Source organism: Triturus cristatus, chromosome 12 (assembly GCF_964204655.1).
Source record: "Triturus cristatus chromosome 12, aTriCri1.1, whole genome shotgun sequence".
NCBI classification, from domain to species: domain Eukaryota; kingdom Metazoa; phylum Chordata; class Amphibia; order Caudata; family Salamandridae; genus Triturus; species Triturus cristatus.
The window spans coordinates 313,906,226-313,926,392 of record NC_140595.1 but is presented as its reverse complement, the minus strand read 5'-3'; the positions used below and the strand labels follow the sequence as shown (position 1 = coordinate 313,926,392).

Sequence of the window (20,167 nt, the reverse complement as noted above, 5' to 3'; positions counted from 1 at the left end):
AACTGAAAATATTCCTGTCCCACCATGAACCACAGGTAATGCGGGGTCTGCAGGATGGGTATATGGAACTAGGCTTTCTACGGGTACAACATCATCATCCTCTCCCCAGGGTCGAGCGCAGACCAGACCTAGGACGGTTTGAGCATTTAAAATTTTTCCTCAGGAGGAAGGTGTTGAGAGCAGGTCTTAAAATAGGACAAACGGGGATGGTGGAAAGTGTGGCGGTGAAGAAAGGAAGGGTAGAGCACAGCTGTCCTGAAAAATTATCAGGACACACCTGTCTGATGTTATGGTGTTATGGCTTGCCAACCCAGCATGACTCCTTGGATTGTGCCTCTTACCAGGTGGCTGTGCTCCACTAAGGGTGCGCTAAAGAGGTTTGGCAGGTGGGGCTGCTTGGGCGATGGGGGTTATGTATGAGGGGCTAGTGGACTGGATGGCCTATTGACCTTGACTGTGGGGGCAGTGGGCAATACAACTGTGAACCTGCTGGGCTACATGCTGGCATTGGATTGGCTGACGGTATGGGGTACCTCTGCGGAAGCCATGAAAAGCACGGTAGGGCTGATAACGGCTGGTGACAAGGGGAAGATAAGCCCAAGGAGCGTGCTGTGGCCCTGCTCTCCTTGAAAAACACAAGAGCGGCGTTAACCTTGTTCCCAAACAGATGCGTTAATTAGAAATGACAGAACATTGCCTAAAAAATCAGTAGACCACAGCCAAGCGTGGCGGCAAATTGCGACACTGGTGCTCATGGTCCGCCTGAAGGAACTGGTGGTGTCCAAGCCACTAGAATTGCAAACTTGGCCACATCAAGACCGTCCTTTATGGTGTGGGCCAGGACCGATCGAAGATTGACAGGGACACATGGGAGGACTTGAGCCACTGAGTCCCAAAGGGCATCGGAATAGCCCCCAGCAGGCAGGTGGCATTCACGGACCTCAGTGCGTCTCCACCCATTTTGCCTCCCTATCAAGGTGAGTAGTAGGAAATGTGTTGGGGTTAGTTTTGCTTGCAGACACCTGTACCACCAAGCTTTCAGGTACAGAGATAATGGATACAGGATTGCCTGAAGCAGGGCAGTGGAATTGTGCAATTTCTCAGTTGATCGGGTGTCAGAGCAAGGTTTGGTCCATGCCGCCAACCAGGTGTACCTATGGGCCTCATTAAATAGTAAGAGGGGCTCATTTGATGTATGCCCTGACTGAAGCAAGTATATTGGCCTTGACCTCCAAGGTAGGGAGCTGCAGGTCAAGGACTTCTGCTGCCCTGTGGTGTCAGAAACACTCTGCTCAGTGGCAGGGGGCCTAGGGGAGGTGTAAAGGCCACTAGCCTACAGCAGATCGTCATACCAATTCTCCTCATAATAAGGTTCACCAGCCACATAACCTGCATCATAGTCATTCACGTCCGTGCTAAACAGAGAATGCAGGGTGTGTGTTTGACGTTGTGGAGGCATTTGAGTGGAGTAAATGAAACCAACTTGATGTCAGAGAGAAAAATTGGGGCCTCGTCTTCCAGTGTCAATGGAGTCTGCATTCTCCAGGAACCGGCATGCACCACAGAGGCAAGCCTGTAGCCGAAGGTGACCAAGTTAGGGGCTTGGAGCCTCTAGCTGACATTAAGGGTCAACTCGCTGGTGGTAACCAAGACGGAGAACCCCTTGGTTCTGTGGAGCACACCGGCGAGCCAGAGGGAGTCAGCAAGGACCCGAAGAGTCAAAGCATGGTCTTACAGAACTCTTAGATATGCCTGCGAGTGCCAGATGGCCCGGAAACTAGGGTTGTGCCAGGACAAGTTGCGGGATCGGTTCTAAAGTCAAACGACTTCGAGAGCGAGATGTATGATGCCACCCCACACCTTCTCAGGGGAGTGTGAGTGGCAGGAAGGGGCCGAATCGCGCCTAGATTTCTTGTATTTTTTCTTCAATTTACACGAAGACTTGGATCGAGAGGAAGACTGACCTCTGGAATGAAGCCAGCATCCTTCATACCTCGAACAGGACCGAACATTTGACTTGGACACATGTGGTGGCAGAGTCTTCTGCTGCGTAGCAATGTAGAATTCGTCATGTAGGGCCTTCAGAGTCATTGACAACCAGTCATCGCAGGTCTAACCCCTTGAATGCTAAGGACAAGATGGTCTCGTCCTCAGCATCGCTGGGTCCGTCTGCGCTGAGGAGGAGGCCATCTTGTCCTCAGCACTTAAGAGTCGTGGCTTGACTTCAGGAAATTTGGTGAGGATCGGTTATAGATATTTGCAACAGTCCTTACATGGTTTGCAACCTGTTGTTTTGGAAGGTGACATGTTCCTTTTAGCTTGTAGTAAAACAATTTTTTTTAGACAGAGGTGGGTCTTAAAGAGATGAGAGGTAGCTCTAGATCAGCGTATGGTGGTGTCGAAAGAAAGGAACTGACATTATCGGACAGCTGTGGTGCCTATATTGGCTCTGTACGTCATTTCTGGAGAGGACCAGCATCAGTGCGCAGCTGCACGGCTCCACCTAACGGTTCACAGAGGTGCTGCTAAAAAGTTTACAGATGCCGTCTGGCGCCTGGAGAATATTCAAAAAGTTGAAGAATCGTGGCTAGAAGTGTCCATCAAAAATAAATAACACAACAAGCAGTGGCTGAGAGAAAAGGACCAGTTGCACTCTAAATTTACATATTTACCAGACCCAAGAACAGAACATCTTTGGGTTAGAATACTCAAAAGAAAATACAGCTGCGACTTTTAGACTGCTTAAACTGTTGATGCATGGAAAAGAATGGATTTCAGAGGTGTTTATGGACGCATACATACCAGTGGAGATATCACATCTGGAATGGTCAGTTAAGGTGTACTGCATTGCCGCACATATGCGTCAACACACTGCATGTGTATTGGGGGTATAAACATTTCTTAGTCCTGTGTGGATCTTTCAAGAGAAGAGTATGCTGCAAAAAATTATCCATTTAAAGAGCCCGAAAAAAAACTGGTAATTTTGGGCTCAGCCTGTGCATACGCAGGTATGCTGGTTATAAAACCCACCAAAATTAAATTAACTGCTGTTGGCTCTGTTGAAGACTACAGGTTCATACACGAGTTGCTAACTATATCATTATAAATGATGGTCATTTACAATGTAGAAAATACAATGCATTTATATTTTGCACTTAAATGTACAGTTGTACTTACAACACTAACAGGTGTGTGAAGAATACAATTACACATGACACTTTTAATTCAGGCATTACTTTAAATCAAGCATATTATTACAGTTGAAAGGTTGCAGAGGTCTGCGACATGCCATTGTAAATGAAGGTATTATTAAAAATGACAAATTGGCCTGTGATTATTTTGATGGCTTCCTGAGCAGCAGCTCCTGCAAATGAAAAGAGACATACATCAAAATAACTAAAGATATTTTACCCTTCTCAGTTTTTGTTATGTCAATTTGCCACTGCACGACCCCCCCCATTTTTGAGCAGCAGAATAGGTCTACTGCTCCCTTCGGGTGTTAATTCCAACACACAGGTCACACTGCTGTCACAGAGGCAACAGAGGTTGTACTAATGAAATAATCTGGATTTTGTTTATCTGTTCTTGAAATAGCATGTCAAGAACCTTGCAAAGGGCGGCAGATCAATTTATATTGCAGTAAAGTACAGCAGTGGATTCAGAAATTAATGGCGTTGCTGCATTTTCCTGGGAGCTTATCCCTTCTTACACATGATTACATTTTTTATCAAAATATACTTGGCACACTTCACCAGAGTTAACTTATCCATGTAGGTTACCCTTGTAACTGGTATTAAACTCAATAAGTAGGATGGTGCGTCTTTCATGTTAGTCTAGAGGACTTGTTTTTTTAACAGTACAGTAGTATCCAAAGGCAGATGTACGTAATCAACCTGAAAGGCGAGGGGCAAAGATGCCACAGATTTGATATGTGGTGGGACTCTGCTTCTATCCTATCCCGTCACGTTGACACTACAGGGCTAAACTAATTTTTCTACTAAGAGTATTTCCCCTGTATCTCCTTTAGGTAGTTCAGCTTAGCACAAAGACAGTTTTTAGAGATCTGAGTGGTGTGTGAGGTAACAGAATAACAGCATTAGAGGTCAGAATCAATTTTTTGATAAAACATTTAACAACAAAACTCTGAAGACACCATGGTCCAGATTCACAAACTGTATTTTGTAGTGGGTAAAGTCGTACTACTCAGGTACTACAAAATGCAATTCAACAAACCCACAGCTACGGACATAAACTTCGATCTTTTCTGTGCAATTCACAAAATACACTTCTAGAGTTACTAAAGCCCCAAAGGTGTCAAAACAGGCTCACATGCAATCCAGTCCAGCCATGGTGTAAGTCAAGCCCTACATATATCTAACCACTTGTTACTGGTACTGCAACACACATGAATAGAAAATAATGGAGATAGGGTATTTAAAAAACGCCTCAATGGAACTAATGTTAAATTAATTAAATCAATTTGACATTAAAATATAGACGTATACTCATTTATATCTATATGTTTTTATGATTTCAAAAATTTTAAAACAATTCTAAAAAAACTGTTTTTAAAAGTATATACATTAATTGAATGAATAACTATTAACCTAGTTAATTATAAGTTAATACAAACAAAAAGGATAGTGAGGTGTTAGACCTGGCATCCTTAGGGCGGTCTTCCCCCAATAGTTTTGTTTTTACCTCCACGTTTTGCTGTATGTTTTTGTTGGCCTTAGGACTGAGCACTTTACCACAGCTAATCAGTGCTAAAGTGTATGTGCTTCTTCCCTAAACATGTGTGCAATTGATGTATACATGATTGACATATTTAATTTACTTATATGTCTTTTATTAGTCTCTTGTAAAGCGGTATCCCAATACCCAAGGCCTGTAAGTTAAATGCTACTAGTGGACTGCAGCACTGATTGTGCCACCCACAGAAGTAGCCTTTCAAACCTGTCTCAGGCCTGCACTGCAGTGCCTGTGTGTGCAGTCCTACTGCCACTGTGAACTGGCATCTAAAATTACGTGCCAAGCCTTAAATTCCCCTTTTATTACACAAAAGTCACCCCTAAGGTAGGCCCTAGGTAGCCGTAAGGGCAGGGTGCTATGTAAGTAAAACGTAGGAAATGTACTGTTATGTTTTGCATGTCCTAGTAGTGACAAACAGCTAAGTTCGTTTTCACTACTGTGAGGCCTACCCCTATCATAGGTTAGCATTGGGAATTCCCTTATACCTGTTTAAGTGGTAATTCCTGATCAGAGATGAGTAGCGCTCTATATAGCTGGATTGGTAATGATAAATCCTACTTACTGGTGAAGTTGGATTTAATGTGTTTTAGAAATGCCACTTTTAGAAAATGGACATTTCTCTGCACTTGCTGCTATATGTGCCCGGCAGCCTGTCTCCACTACACGTCTGGGCTGGGTGACAGCTACATTGTGCATTCACTCTGGACAGCCAAGACACAGGACACTCGACTGCATCTGCATTCTGATAGGTCTTCTTGGGCAGTTAGCACACAATAGGCTGATTAGCACCCACCAGTAGCCTGGCAGACGGAACTGGGTTGAAAGGGATCATTGTGCACTTCAGAGGGCTCCTTTGAAGTCATCCCCTACATCAAAAGCACTTTTAGGTATAAGTAGTGGGGCTCTGCCCCCTTCAAATCAGACACTTTTTTGACCTGTAAGCAGATACTGCTGGTTCTACGTCTGCACATTGCCAGAAGGACTGCTGTGTTGTGAGGAGGGATTGCCACTCTGCTAGCTGCTCTGCTGTGTTGGCCTTCTGCTGATTGAGCTGCAGGAGGGACTGTAACTTTGCTGGACTGCTACCTTTAGATGTGCTGACCTAAGTATTGGTGCCGGGAAACCCTTTTTGGGTAGCTGTTGCACCTTACAAATGTAATAAATAAATAAATAAAAAATAAATAAGTATTCTCCAAGGGCTTGCTCTCTGTTCATGAAATCTCAGGTCCATCAAAGATTACACTTGCATGCTGTGGAACTCTATCACTTTTGAGTCTGGCAGTGGTACCTTTAACAAACAATCACAGCATGCCTGATCAGCAGTGGCCCTTGTAAAGAGAATTAACGCTTCCCATCAAAGCAAATTACCACCTTGCTTCTATCACAGACGCCGCAATGCCAAAGGAAGTCTTCCAACGCAGTCCCGCCTGACTGTCGGGATTAAAATCGATTGCTTTCCTGTTTGCCCCAGAGCGCCCTGCCTCCTCACAGGATGCTGCACCTCTACGTTTAATCCCTACGGGGCAGGCGTGTTGCCTTGGCAACCCCAGGACTCGTCAGTAACGTTGCATCTAAGCCCATCCCCCTACAAGGATCCCTGATGATGCTGAGCCTTGTTCTTCTGGGCCCAGGATGCTGCATCACAACCACCACAACGGGGCTCGACGAGACAGGGGACTGTTGATGGAGTACTCCCCTCGAGATCGCCACCTTTTCCCCAGGTACTGTGTGTGAGCCACTGGACCTGCGAGGTCCTTGAAAGCTGAGCCGCGTGCTCACAGTCAGCAGAGATCCTTAAACCACGCTTTTCCAGAGGAACCCATGGATCGCCTTTGTCTAGGCACTTGCTTTGAATACTGTTTTGGCCACAATAAAAGATGACGGGACTCAGAGCATTCCATATTTTAAACTGTTGCTCGTCAGAGTTGCCAAAGCACCGTATTTTCCTGTATACTTTAAATGCTTATAACTTGAAAACCATTCATCAGATTTTTATCATTTTAGTATTGGTTTAGCTATAGAGTATTTTTGTGGTGTATTCATTGTGTTACTGTGGGTGTGTGTTACACAAATACTTCACACACTGCCTCTTTTGATAAGTCTCTCTGCTCTAGGCCAAGCTACCAGAGGTTGAGCACAGGTTATCTCAGGTGTGTATCTAGCTTACCCTGATCAGAGTGGTGGGTGCTGCCAGGCCTGTGTGTATATACAGTAGTCAACCAGAAACTCAATTTCTGACATTGGTGATCAGCGGTGAGGATATAACTTGTGTTTATGCAATACCATATAGTAACTCATTGTTCACTACAACTCTTTACTGAGACCATTTCGAATTATTTCAATTTTTCCTGTTAAGCCTTTGTGATTTTTCCTGCTATACCATTCCCCAAACTGGAAAAGGAGTACCTGCAGCAACTGATTTTGAGCTGGCCAAGTTAGAGTCCTACAATGAGATCCAGGTAAAGGGGTTCCGTATAGGATTTCAGATTTCTATCAAAGGACTCACCAGGAAGCTTGAGTTCAAGAAAGCTTTGAGAGCCTCGGCGGATACCCAGGTTGCAGGATGACAGCCCAGGTGAGTCAGGAGGAGCAGTGGCAGCATAACAGACCACGCAGGACGAGGGCAGCAAGCCAACCATGCAGGACAGTCGAGAAAAGCTGAGCCAGTAATACCAACTATGAAGGAAAGGAGGGAGGGGCAGTGGCAGCACAACAGACCATGGAGGGCAGGAGGAACGGATAGGGGCACGGCAAGTGGAGGGAATTAGGGTAGGTGGCAGCAATCTGACAGCCGACAGGAGGGGCAGTGGCAGCACAACAGACCGCGCAGGTCAGGGAAGAGGGGCAGTGGCAGCTAAATGGCCATGGAGGGCAGAAGGGAAGGGGCAGGGGCATGCACATGAACAATGGAGAGCAGGGGGAGCAGGGTGGGGCAGCAGGCTACCCACACAGGACAGACAGGAGGGGCCGTGGCAACACAGCGGACCAAGCAGGGCTGTAGAGAGTGGGCAGGTGCATGGACTCTGACAATGAAGGGCGGAATGAGGTGGTCAGAGATAATAACAAGCTAACCAAGGAGGGCAAGTGAGAGGGGCAATGGTAGCACATAGGACCATACAGGGCAGGAGGGAGGGGGAAAGGGCATGGTCGTGGACAACAGAGGGCAGGGAGGAGATGCTTAGGAGCAGCAAGATAAGTATGGCGGGCAGGTGGGAGCGGCAGTACAAAAGACCACGCTTGGCAGGCAGGAGGAGGCAGGACACAGACTAGGGAGGGACCAGGGGCAGAAAACTGTCCACAGAGTAAAGGTTTGCATGGACAAGGGCAGCACAACGGACGAGGAAGGGGGCAGCGGCACACACATGGAAAACCAAGGGCAGGTAGGAGGGGGACAGGAGGAAGAGCAGCAAACTGACCACATAGGGCAGGCTGGCAGGGGCAGTAAGCTGTCCACATTGAACAGGGGGAATGGGGAAGGAGCAGGCAGATGGTGAACAAAGGCAGGCAGAAAGGTGGGGGCAGCAATCTCATCATGGTGAGTAGAGTGAGCAGTAGGGGTATGCATATGGAGAAAGGAGGGCTGGAGCTGGGGGTAGCAACCTGACCATGGAGGGCATGGGCTGGGTACAGCGCAAGAGACCAGAGAGGGTAGGAGGGAGGGGCCTGGGCACACAGACGGAGAACAGAGGGCAGACAAGAGGGAGCCTGGGGCAGCAAGCTGATCACAGAGAACAGGCTGCTGTGGGTAGGCCACCAGCTGGGGGTTAGCCTGTACCAATGGCACAGTGAAGGTGTTGGCTGCAAATGTTTAAAAAAAAAACTACAAATTCACAGAAATGAAAAGGTTACCAGGCACTTAAGTCCGGTATGGTAATATAGTCTTCCTGAATATTAAACAAAAAAAAAATTCACAGAAAAAAAAAGTTAAAGTAACATGGTTAGATTTTGAAATAAGTTAACAACTAATACTTAAATACAAAAAAAAAAACACTGAAATTCGCCAGTTATAGCTCAGTGAAGTAACTCTTACTTGCGCCCCATCTATGTACTGCTTATAACCTCACATATCACATCACTCATGACATGTTAAATGACATCATAACATTTTTTATAACATAGATTTCGCAATATTGCTTATGCACGAGTCCCCTCTGGGGAATGCGGCAGGGCACCTTGTCTAACATAAACACAAAGGATACAAACCTCCCAAAAATGAAGCTATGGTATGCGGCTCAGAAGATCCATAACGACAGCTGCAAAGAAAGAGCATACTCTTTAGCATCTTATGAAGCATTTAAGGGATTGTTTTACCAAGTTAGAAACACAAAGCACAAATATGACAATTTTAAATTCAAGACACATATTGCTATGCTTAGAATCCATCAAGTAATAGTAAACATAGCACAGCCTTTTGTTTCTACTTATTAAAAAAAACTAACAAACTGACAATTAACAGCGGCATTATTTTGTTGCAAAGTTTAAGCAAGCACTGGCAAAGTCAGTAGATCTGACTTTAATGTTGTAACAAACAAGTTACTTACATTCAGTATTGCTCTATCTGGTGGATTCTCTAGCTATCCACAGATTCCGCAACTTGTGAATATCCCCAAGTACTAAACTAGACCAGAAAACTCAAAACAGTGCTCCTGCGAGAAATCACAGGGCTTCGTGCGGCTCCAAGTCGACTTTGTTCCACCCCTGAAAGTGCCAAATGGAGCTGCATATAACTTCTGCGGATGCACGCTCGCATCGGTTTCTTCCGCTGGCTTGCCCGCATTCTCAGAAGTGGAGCCTGTTAGCACATTGGAAGGACCAGTGAGCAGATTCCTAAATTGGGACCTTTTTAGATGGAAAAGAAGACCATTCCACAGAAAGGGGAGAGCGGAGGGTAGAGGAATCTGCAGTTAGCTAGAATATCCACCAGAAGGAGCCTTACGCAAGGTAAGGTGATGGATACTTCAAACCACAAATTTCTCACCTTGTGAATAGATACCAAAGCAGTACCTCCCAATTTGTTGGGCCTGTGTAAGGCCTCAGGTAAAAAAAAATTGCAGGAGCGAATGGGCAAAATGACCATCTTGGTATCGCTCATTCTGGAGGATATTCCATCTAACTGTAGATTCTTCATCTTGTGAAAGTTAAGTAGGCATCAGAGTGGATCGGGAATCTTTAAAATAATACTCCTGCACGCTGGTAGTTGGCATCATGTGGCTCTGTCCTTCCACTACATGAGTGCAGAGCACAGCCGCATAGAAGTGTCACCCATGCACACTGATGTCACTTGCTTTTTTAGGCTGTCCATGTCCTCAGAAGCAGAGCCTATTGGTAGATTGGTATGCCCAGTGTGCAGATCTCTAGATTGGGATCTATTTAGATTGAAAAAGATCCCTGTTCACAGAACAGAAAGGCATCTGGGTCAGTGAGGAACCAGCAGTTAGCGTATCCACCAGAAACAGTGTTACCAAAGGTAAATAACTTGTTTTACTGATGGATATTAGTAACCGCATATTACTCACCGTATGAATAGATACCATAGCAGTACCTGCCAAAGTGGTGGGTCTATGAACTTGCTCAGACCAAAAAGTCCTGCAGGACTAAGCAGGCAAAATGCTCCTCTTGACGGACCAGCCTGTTGAGGCAGTAGTGTTTCATGAACCTATGTACAGACGCCCATACAGCTGCCTGACAAATGTCCAGGATAAAGTCCAAACAATGAAGTCGTTTTCCCTCCTGAGAGGAGTGACGTGGCACAAAAAATGCAGAAGGGCGATAGTCTGCCCAAATGGAGTGACAGCTTTCGGTAGAAGGAACATTTTACTTACCCTGTAAGCATCTGTTCGTGGCATATAGTGCTGTAGATTCACAGACTGTGCATACTATTCCATCTAGTGTTGGGCTTGGATGTGTGCAATTTGTTTTTCTTAGAAGAAATCTTTTTGAGTCATGATGTATTGTGGCTCCACCTACTGCTGGTAATGCGCATGTGGATCAACTCCATTGTTAGATCGTTTTTTCTGCACAAAGGTTGAGGATGTAGATGAAGCATGAAGAAATAGCACGATGAACATTAGGGATTAAAATTGGAGAAAAGAAAGTGCAATACCTACAGGCATCAGAAGGAGGGTCAGCACATGTGAATCTACAATTCTACATGCCAAAAACTGATGCGTACAGGGTAACATTTTCAGTTCATGGCATGCATAGCTGCAGATACACATGCTGTGCATAGACTGTAGCAGTCCTCCGAGAAGCGGTACCTAACCCGAGGATGTTGCAGAAGATTGGAAGAGTGGGCAAAGGACAGTCTGACCGACATGAGCTTGATGGTGAGCTAAAACATCCACACAGTAATGTTCTGTAAATGAGTGGGGGGTAGACCACTGTTAGAATCCGGGTTCTCTGGTTGGCACAGGTAGGTACTTGTGACAAGCAGGGAACCTTTCCTGTAGTGAGGGTAAGGGGTTACACTCCTAAAATAACCCCTGCTCACCCTCTAGGTAGCTTGGCGCGAGCAGACAAGGCTTATATCAGAGCGTTATAGGTTAAGCATTTGTGAACACATACACTAACCAAGTGACAACACTACAAATGGACACCACACAGGTTTTATATTAAAAATAAGGATTCTTTATATAGAGTTACCACAAGACCATTAAACGACAAAAATACACAATACTGTTACTTTAGATGGTAGAAGTTTGCTTAGTTCTCTTAAGTTCTTAAATGCGACACTTTAAGTCAATGTACCTTAGATGCGACACGCAGGGCAACGAAAGTGTTGCAACGATGCTGATGCGATGAAGTTTTTGGTGCAAAGAAATAAAGACGTGAAGATCTTCCAGATGCGTTATGCTTCTTCAATGTTGCGAGAAGACTCGACTTGATGCGTCAGCTACAGCGGCGTCACCCTTTTACGCGATGTGACGACAGCGGCCTTGGCAGCGGCACTCTTCTCCGACGTTTGCGAGACGCTTCCGCTCGATGCGATGTTGCAGTGGCGACACCCCTTTACGCGATGCGACGACAGCAGCTCCGACGGCGGCATGCTTCTCCGTGGATGCGAGGCGCTTTTCCTGATGCGGTGCGATGCGTCAGCTACGATGGCTGCGATGGCGACACGCTTCTTCGGCGTTGCGAGACACTTCTTGGATGATGCGAGACGCTTCCGCTCGATGCGATGCTGCAGCGGCGACACACTTTACGAGATGCGACGACAGCAGCTCCGATGGCGGCACGCTTCTCCTTCTTGAGTCGCGCTTCCAGCTCCTTGCGACACGCAGTCCCTCAGAAGGCCCAACAACAGTAGCAGGCACTTCCAAAGAACTTTGGGAAGCTGGGGGGTGAAGTGTGTTGTTCCTGAGACTTCAGCAGGAGGCAAGCTCTATTCCAAGCCCTTGGAGATCTTTTGAAGCACAAGTTGAAATAAAGTCTTTGTAGTCTTTCTCCTCTCCTTTCAGCAGCAAGGCAACCACTGCAGGCCAATCCCCCAGGTCAGGGACAGTACTCCTCCTTACAGCTTTCCCGGTTCCTTCTCCTCAGGCAGAGGTTCTTCTTGTCAAGCAGGATCTAATTTCTTAGGAGCAGGGTCCCAATACTTATACCCCTAATTCCTTTGTTCCTCTGGGGTAGAGGGGCCTTTGCCCAGTCCAAACCAGTTCCTGAGCACTTTGTTGACATGACTCTGGCTTTCTATTCAGGGTGCAGGGCAGAGACATCAGCCGCTCCACAGGAGGTGGAGCCAGCATTGTGGTGGCAGAGCACAGCCCTATTCAGAGTCCAGGTGCACTCCTCCCACCCATCTGGATGTCAATCTCTCTATTCACCACCAGGCTACCTAGCCCTGCCCCTCTGGGTTTCCCCAGCCCTGTCACTCACACAAACCAGATGGGCAGATACACATCATAGCAGAGGCGGGCTGAAATGGTTAGGCAAGCAAATACCAACTTTCTAAAAGTGGTATTTGCAAACACAGAATATTGAAATAAACTTTACTAAAAGATGTATTTTATTATTCTGAGTTCAGGCATACTAAACTCGATTTTCTACCATGTTCCCTGGGTCTGTTAGGATCATAGGATGTAACAATTCTAACAGCCCATTCTGGCCTATGGGAACAGGTAGCCTTGCAATAGTGAAAAACGAAAATGGCTGTAATTCACTATTTAGGACATGCCACACACATCAGGGCTTGTCCTACCTAATGCTTACAATGCACCCTGCCCTTGGGCCTACCATAGGAGTGACTAATATGAAGTTAAGGGAAGGTTTAGGGACTGGCAAGTGGGTGCACTTGCCCAGTCAGCATGACAGTACCAGACTGCACGCAGGTTCTGCAATGGCAGACCTTAGACACATTTTACTAGGCCGCTTCTGTGGGTGGCACAACCAGTGCTGCAAGCCCACCAGCAGCATTTGTATTTACAAGCCCTGGGCACTCCTGGTGCACTTTACTGGGGTCTGACAGTAAACCAAATAAGCCAATCATGGAATCCAACCAACATATACATTTTAAATAGGGAGCACTTGCACTGTGGCACTGGTTGGCAGTGGCACAGTGCTCTGAGCAGCTAACACCAGCAAAACAAATGAGGCACAGCGACAAAAAGTGGAAGGGAGACTCACGCCAAGGTGCCAGGTCTAACAACCACGTAGCTGCCTTGCAGATGTAAACTACAGGAATACTGCCCAGGAAAGCATAGATGCTCTTTTTTTGCAGTTAGAGTGGGGTCAGGAAGGGACGGGCAATGATCATGTGGCTTTAGCATAACAGGTCTGTATGCATCTGACCAGCCAGCATGCTATACCTGCCTTAGAGAGAGCACACCCTCTGCGTGGTTTGGAGAAAGAGAGACAAAAGGTTGTTGTGCCTTAAGGAAGGCATTTGTCCTGTCAATGTAATGCATAAGCACTCTTGACTTTTAAGGTGTTAAGAGCTTGTTCTGCTGAATATGGATGTGTGAAGAACACTGGGAGTTCTATGGCCTGATAAGGTGGAAGCTAGACTCCATCTTAGGTAAGAATTTGGGGTATGTCCTTAGGACTACCATATTGTGGTGTACTTGGAAAAAAGGTTCTCCCAGGGCAAGTGCCTGTACCTCACTAACATGCCTGATAGAAATGATGGCTACCAGAAAAGCCACCTTTCAGGAAAGAAAGTTTAAGTGTAGTGGTTCAAAAGGAGGACCTATTAGTCTAATGAGAACAATGTTGAGGTTTCACACAGGAGTAGGAGGCACCTGTGATGGAATAATCCATTTGAGCCCTTCCATGAGGGCTTTGGTAACAGGCAGCCTGAAAAGTGAATTGTGTTCTCTGTATTGGAGATAAGCAGTGACAGCAGCCAAGAGGGGTCTGGCCGAAGTGTAAGCCAAGCCTGACATCTGCAAGGAAGCAGGTAACAATGTCTTGGACTAGTGCTTTGAGACGATCAATGTGTTTTGGGAGAGAGTAATGCACAAACTATTTCTACTAAGGAGCACAGCAGGCTCTGGTTGTGGGTCTGCGTGTTTCTTTAAGAATGGTCATGGAATCTGCAGGCAGACTAAGGTACCAAAATTCTATGACTTCAGGAGCCAAATCACAAGATTGAGCTGTTTGGGATGCCTAAAAGTGCTTGATATTGAGGGCGAAGATCTGGCTGGTTGGGCAGCTTCTCTTACGGCACTACAGAGAGGTTAAGAAGAATAGTGAACCAGGGCTGTCTGGCCCAGGTCAAGGCTACTAAAATGAGAGTGAGGGATGTTTGCTGAAGCTTCTGATCCACGAATGGAAGAAGTAGGAGAGGCAGAAAAGAGTAGGCAAATATCTCTGACCAGTACATCCATAGCACGTTGCCCATGACTGAGGATGCGGTAGCCTGGAGGCGTAGCTTGGGCATTTTGGGTGGTGGTGAACAGGTCTATGTGAAGGAACCCTCTCCTCCACTTTAAAAATATAGGAGTAAGACTTGTGGGTGAAGTTCCCACTTGTGAACTTGTTGATGCATGCTGCTGAGCAGGACTGCAAAGTCATTGTCCAACCTGAGTATTTACTGTATGAGGAGATGGACTCCGTCATGTATCGCCCACCACCAAATGCTCTGAGCTAGAGAAGACAACTTCAGGGAGTGTGTGCCACCCTGGTTGTATAAGTAAAACATGACAATTGTGTTGTCCATCCTGACTAGAACTACCCTGTGCTGAATAAGAGGAAGGAACACTTTGAGGGCTAGCTGGATTGCTAACAACTCCAGCTGGTTGATGTGGAGATACCGCTGGTCGGGTGTTCACACACTTTGTCCATGGTGATGGTATTGGTATAGAAAGGGCCATCCCTGGAACACGTTGCTGGCGTTCCATCACTGCAGAGAGTGAGGAGTGCGGCCCTGGATCAACACTATATCCTCCCATTGGCCCTTCGCCTGTGATCATTGGGCTGCTAGGCACTCATGCAACGGAAGCATGCGTAATCTGGCATGTGAGACTACGGCTGTGCAAGAGGGCATCGTACCCAAGAGGCACATGCCATTCCTGACCATTACCTGGAGATCTGGTTGAAAAAGAGGTAGCAGAATTTGGAATGTCTGAACCCGTGCGGGGCTGGGGTATGCTTTCCCAACTCAAAAGTCGAGCATGGCCCCAAGGAAGAGATGTACTTGCAGGAGTTGCTGGTGGGATTTGGTTGCATTCATGGTAAAGCATTGGTTGTGCAACAGATGTATGGTGGCTTGGGTGGGCACTAGGCATTGCTGTTGCACAGCACTCTTGATCAGCAAATCGCCCAGGTAAGGAAAGACGTGGACGCAGCTTCTTCTGAGATGAGCGGCTATCACTGCAAGGCACTTTGTAAACACCCTGGGAGCTGTGGCTATTCCAAAGGTCAGCATTTTCATTCCAACGTGTAGGAACCTTTGATGTCCAAGGTGGATGGGTATGTGCAAGCAGACGTCCTTCAGATCGAGGGCGGTCATAAAGCTGCCTTGCTGTAGCAGAGGAATGACATCCTGGAACCGTATTATGAATACAGTGCACGCTCCCTGTTTGCGTCATGGCACACCTTTCAAAAGATGCGCCGGGCGAAAAGGGGCAGTTGTAAAGAATATGCTTTCCCCGTGGAAGCAGCGAACATGCGCTGTCCGGGTGGCAGTGCATTAAAGTGAAAGACGGAGCAGCTGCTTAAAAGCTGCTCCATGTTTTACAGTGCAGGCGGCAACCTGTCTGCACTTTCAAGAGGGGAGAGAGATTGCTTTGCAGGCGGGTGCAGTGACTGTGCACACACCAATTACGCCCCAAGGCACATTGTATAATACGGCCTCTGGGGTGCCACAGGATGTACATGTTGAGGTGGCACGGTGTTGGTGCAGCACAAGTTCCATGGCCCCTTTGCTGAGTAGTGCGTGCATCTCCTCTTGGAGCTGACACTGATGTTCTGGGGACAGTCGGTCACCAATGTTTGGTGGTGTTTGTGTGAGCTCTAGACAGTGCCCCTCAGCTTCCCCTCCCCAACAGGTGTTAGATGGTTGGGTGCAGGGTGGGCGGGTAAGGGTTAGGTAGTCAATTCTCGACAAGTGCAGCATCTTTGGGGGCTGCCCCTTTTCCCTTGCACTGGCCTTTGCTGTCCTTGTAACGTCCCCTGTAGTAGAGAGGGCGTTTGTTGATGCTGCTGTCTGGTGAAGGATGTGGATGTTTAGGGGGTGATGGTTCTCCCATCCCATGATATTGTGGGCAGCGAAAGGAGCAGCAGGAAGGAGGTGTTTGCAGGGCACCCATGGTCTTAGCTGTCTTGGTGTCCTCCTTAATCTTTTCCGTCTCATCAACTTGCATTATGAAGAGTTGTTCGCCATCAAAAGGCAAGTTGATGAGATGTTGTTGCACCTCGGGTTTCAAACCATACACGTGCAGCCAGGCGTGTCCGAGAAGGTGGACACTAGTATCGACTATTCGAGCAGTGGTGTTTGCTGCATCCAACGCACATCTGATGTTGGTGTTGGAAATGATTTTCCCTTCCACCACCAGCTCCGGTGTTTCTTACATTTGTCTGGGAGGTGCTGGATCAGGTCCTCCATCTCATCCTTGGGGGCCCAGTCCTACTGAGATAGTAGACCCACAGTATTGGTGATCCGCCAATGTATGGCAGACTAGACTGTGACAAATTCGCCTGCCGCATCTATCATTTTTCTCTCGGTCGGGAGGGTGACCATCTCCTATGCCCTGTGAATTAGCACGCTTCTGTGCTGTATGTAAGACCAGTGAGTTGGGTGGTAGTTGGTCCCTGCTGTAGGGTGGGCCAGAGGGCATGCTTTATAGTTCTTGTTCATTCTCTGTGTGATAACTCGTACCTTCACTGATTTCTTGTAAATGTCATTAACAGGCCTAAGCATGCCCTAAAAGGTAGATCTGCACTGGCAGATATTGCATCGACCTTTGAGTTGAGGAGAGGGGTTCCATAAGAAAGTACTCCTCCTTAGGCTGCTTTTGCATCTCCCTCTTGTGAAAGGTGCCTGCATGGTGGAGAACCTCATGGTATCAGGTGGTGTGGTCTGGGGATGAAGGCTTAGCCGGATAGAGGTTCGTCTCAGCTGGAGCGCCACATCGTAGTCATCCCAGGGGTCACCATGGGGATGTGTCATATGGCAGGTCATAAGAGTCATAGAGACACCTTGGACTCTACTCTACGTTCTCATCACTCCCCCCCCCCCCCCCCCAGAAGAAAGAGAACACAGAGGTGAATGTGGCATAGGATCCAGTGAGTCTAGTGGTGCGAGGTACAGGAGGCAGAGGAGGAGGGGGGGGGGGGAGTATGTGGAAGAGGCAATACAGAAGATGGAGAGGGGCCCTTAACATGGCATTGATGCTTCTTGGGTGTTGAGTCAAAAGGCGGGTTTAAGGCCTCTTCAAAAGTCAATTTCCTCTTGGGAGGATCAGGGACCTTAGGTCTGGAGGATTGGCTAGGATCTGACTGGTGTCAGGCTAGATGTGATTACGCCGCTGCCCGGCGTAGAGCTCCTCACAGAGGCGCTGGAGGATCGGCTGATTGAAATCCTTGGAAGGGGCGGAGTAAGCAGCCGTGGACGATCGCACGTTTTGAGATTCATGTTTTTGATGCCCTTGCAGTGCTGAGCTGGGTTTCAGATCCAAGGCCATAGCTGGTGCTGCAGTTGAGGTGGATGGGCAATGCTTGGAGGAGGACTTCGAAACCGAAGTGTGGGCAGGTGTCTGGTCCGATCCCTCAACACAGTGGCAGACAGGATGCCTCATGATTGGCCTGGGAGCTCGGAGCTCTAACCTTCCCGGAGTGTGAGTGAGGTCGAGGAGCAGTCTGTGGGAGGGTAGTACTCAATGCAACAGTTTTTGTCAGATGTTGCTTAAGTGGGGGCTCAAGCCAATCAGATCAGAACCAGAACTCTCAGCCAATTACAGCTCCTCTATCTCGGCGCCGGAGGCTTCCGGCTGCTGATCGCCCTCAGTGTCTTGGTCCCTAAGTGGTCGGAAGTATCGTGCTGGTGACAGTGCGCCATCGAAACCGAGGCAATATGATGGCCTTGGTGGTTTCGGGTTTTCTTAGTAGCGGAAGGCGTGACACATTGTAAAGGGGTCCACCAGGTGTTTGGGGGCCAAGCAGAGGTTACACACTTGATGGAGGTCTTTCCTCAGATATTGCTTGCGACACTTGGGGCAAAAATGAAATGGAGTTCTTTCCATCACTGGGACATTCTGGTGTGTCGAGGATGGTGATGAAGGCCCAAGGGACCAGGCCTTGAATGGGGTGTCGAAATTGTTCAAAATGCAGACCCGTGCTGCAGGGGGTACACAATAGGCAAAACAGGACACACAATTGTAATCTCTTCCAACGAGGAACAGATCTGAGCAGACCAGGTGAGAACACCACATGGCATTGAACCAAAGCTTTAAGGAACACATCTGAACCCACCAGAGGAGAAAAAACAATCCAACAGTGGAGTCAATGCCCATCCGCATTACCAGCAATAGGTGGAGTCACTATACCTTGTGACTCGAATAAGACTACTGTTGTAATCTCTCTTTTCTTCTCCTGGTTCCCTCCCCTGTGGTGTTCTTCCCTTTTTCCTCCCCCAGTGGTATCTTCCCCTCACCCCCGCCCCTCCTCCCTCTTGGAACGTTCCTCCAGAGTTCACATTGGAATGTTGACAAGCTGTCAGTTGCGGAGAGTGGATGACAGAATAAAGACGCTTGAACTTACCTGCTTGAGTCTTTACATTAATATAACACTGGCGACGATTTGGGGAAGGGGGCCACTGCTGTCATCTCCCCTTTCAGTGCTCTCTCCTTTCTGCACTCGGGAAAATTTCAACAGGACACTGTCTGTGAGGAGGCATAGTTGGGGAAACTTCCTGATGATTGCGAAGTACAAGGGAGTTCTTGACTGACACCAGACCATCGTGTATCCTAGAAACCTGCTATGAGGTATCTCCAGAGTGTCGGTGTGTTTTGCTGACTGCTACATTCATTTCTCGGCTCTCTGAAGAGCCCTGAGTCTGCCTGCTTGTTTTGTCGCTGTAAGGATAAAGGATTTCCAGAGGGAAATTGGAGCTTAAATCTGTGGTCTCATTCCTGTGAGGTGCGCGGCCGTCGCTCTCACCCCCAGGTGGCGGTGTTCCTGTGTCCACTTTATGAGACTCTTGTAGTGTGGGCTGTGGATTTGGCTTCTTTACCCTGTGCTGCTTTAGTTCTCCCTGTGGGCATCTCGTACAGGAGAACGCGCTTAGGCAAGTGCCGTGTGGGGACTCTACATTGCTGAGGCATGCGCCGTGTGGGGCCACTACGTGTGTGTTCACCCCCATTTAGCCAGCGCTGCAGCAGTTCCTCATGAAGAACATTTCTCTGGAGTTCAGAGGCGGCGGACGTCCAGTGTGGTAAATTTCTCTCAGAGGGGCCGGCGCGCCGCTTCTGAGGGCCGTGCTGTTCGCTGGAAGCTCGCAGTGCAAACCGGAGATCCGGCGCCCCAGCCGTGTGTGTGCCGTCAGTTCTTCAAGTCGGCGGACGTCCAGTGAGATAACTTCCTCTCAGAGGGGCCGGCGCGCCAGCTTCTGAGGGCCGTGCTGTTCGCTGGAAGCTCGCAGTGCAAACCGGAGATCCGGCGCCCCAGCCGTGTGTGTGCCGTCAATTCTTCACGTCATCCCAATGCTGTGGGCGGTCCTGTGGAGGTCTTTTTCAGCGTGAGTTCCTGGGGAAGTAGGGTGTTCATCTGCTTCAGACCGCGAGTGTGTTCCTGTGTGCCCACGCTACTAATCAGAAGCCAACGGTGAGGAGACAGACTATTCACTATACATGCTAAGTGGCATTACGACATTTGCCTAGCCTGTGCAACCTTTTTTTTCATACGTCGTTGTCCTCCTTGGTATAAGCACTGTGTGTGCACCTCTACACGGTGACACGCACACCTACCACACCTTCATACT

The 20,167-nt window shown here is 47.8% G+C and overlaps 1 protein-coding gene across 1 annotated transcript in view; it reads right to left on the bottom strand.

Annotated features, from left to right (window-relative positions):
• Positions 1 to 3,125: 3,125 nt before the first annotated feature.
• Positions 3,126 to 20,167, bottom strand: part of NAE1 (NEDD8 activating enzyme E1 subunit 1) — a 161,598-nt gene continuing 144,556 nt past the window's right edge. The window contains exons 19-20 of the mRNA XM_085639586.1: positions 8,956 to 9,005; positions 3,126 to 3,364 (exon numbers count right to left, since the gene is read on the bottom strand). Of these exons, the coding sequence (XP_085495712.1) occupies positions 3,255 to 3,364; positions 8,956 to 9,005 (160 nt within the window). The 3' untranslated portion in view covers positions 3,126 to 3,254. The remainder of the gene's footprint in view (positions 3,365 to 8,955; positions 9,006 to 20,167) is intronic.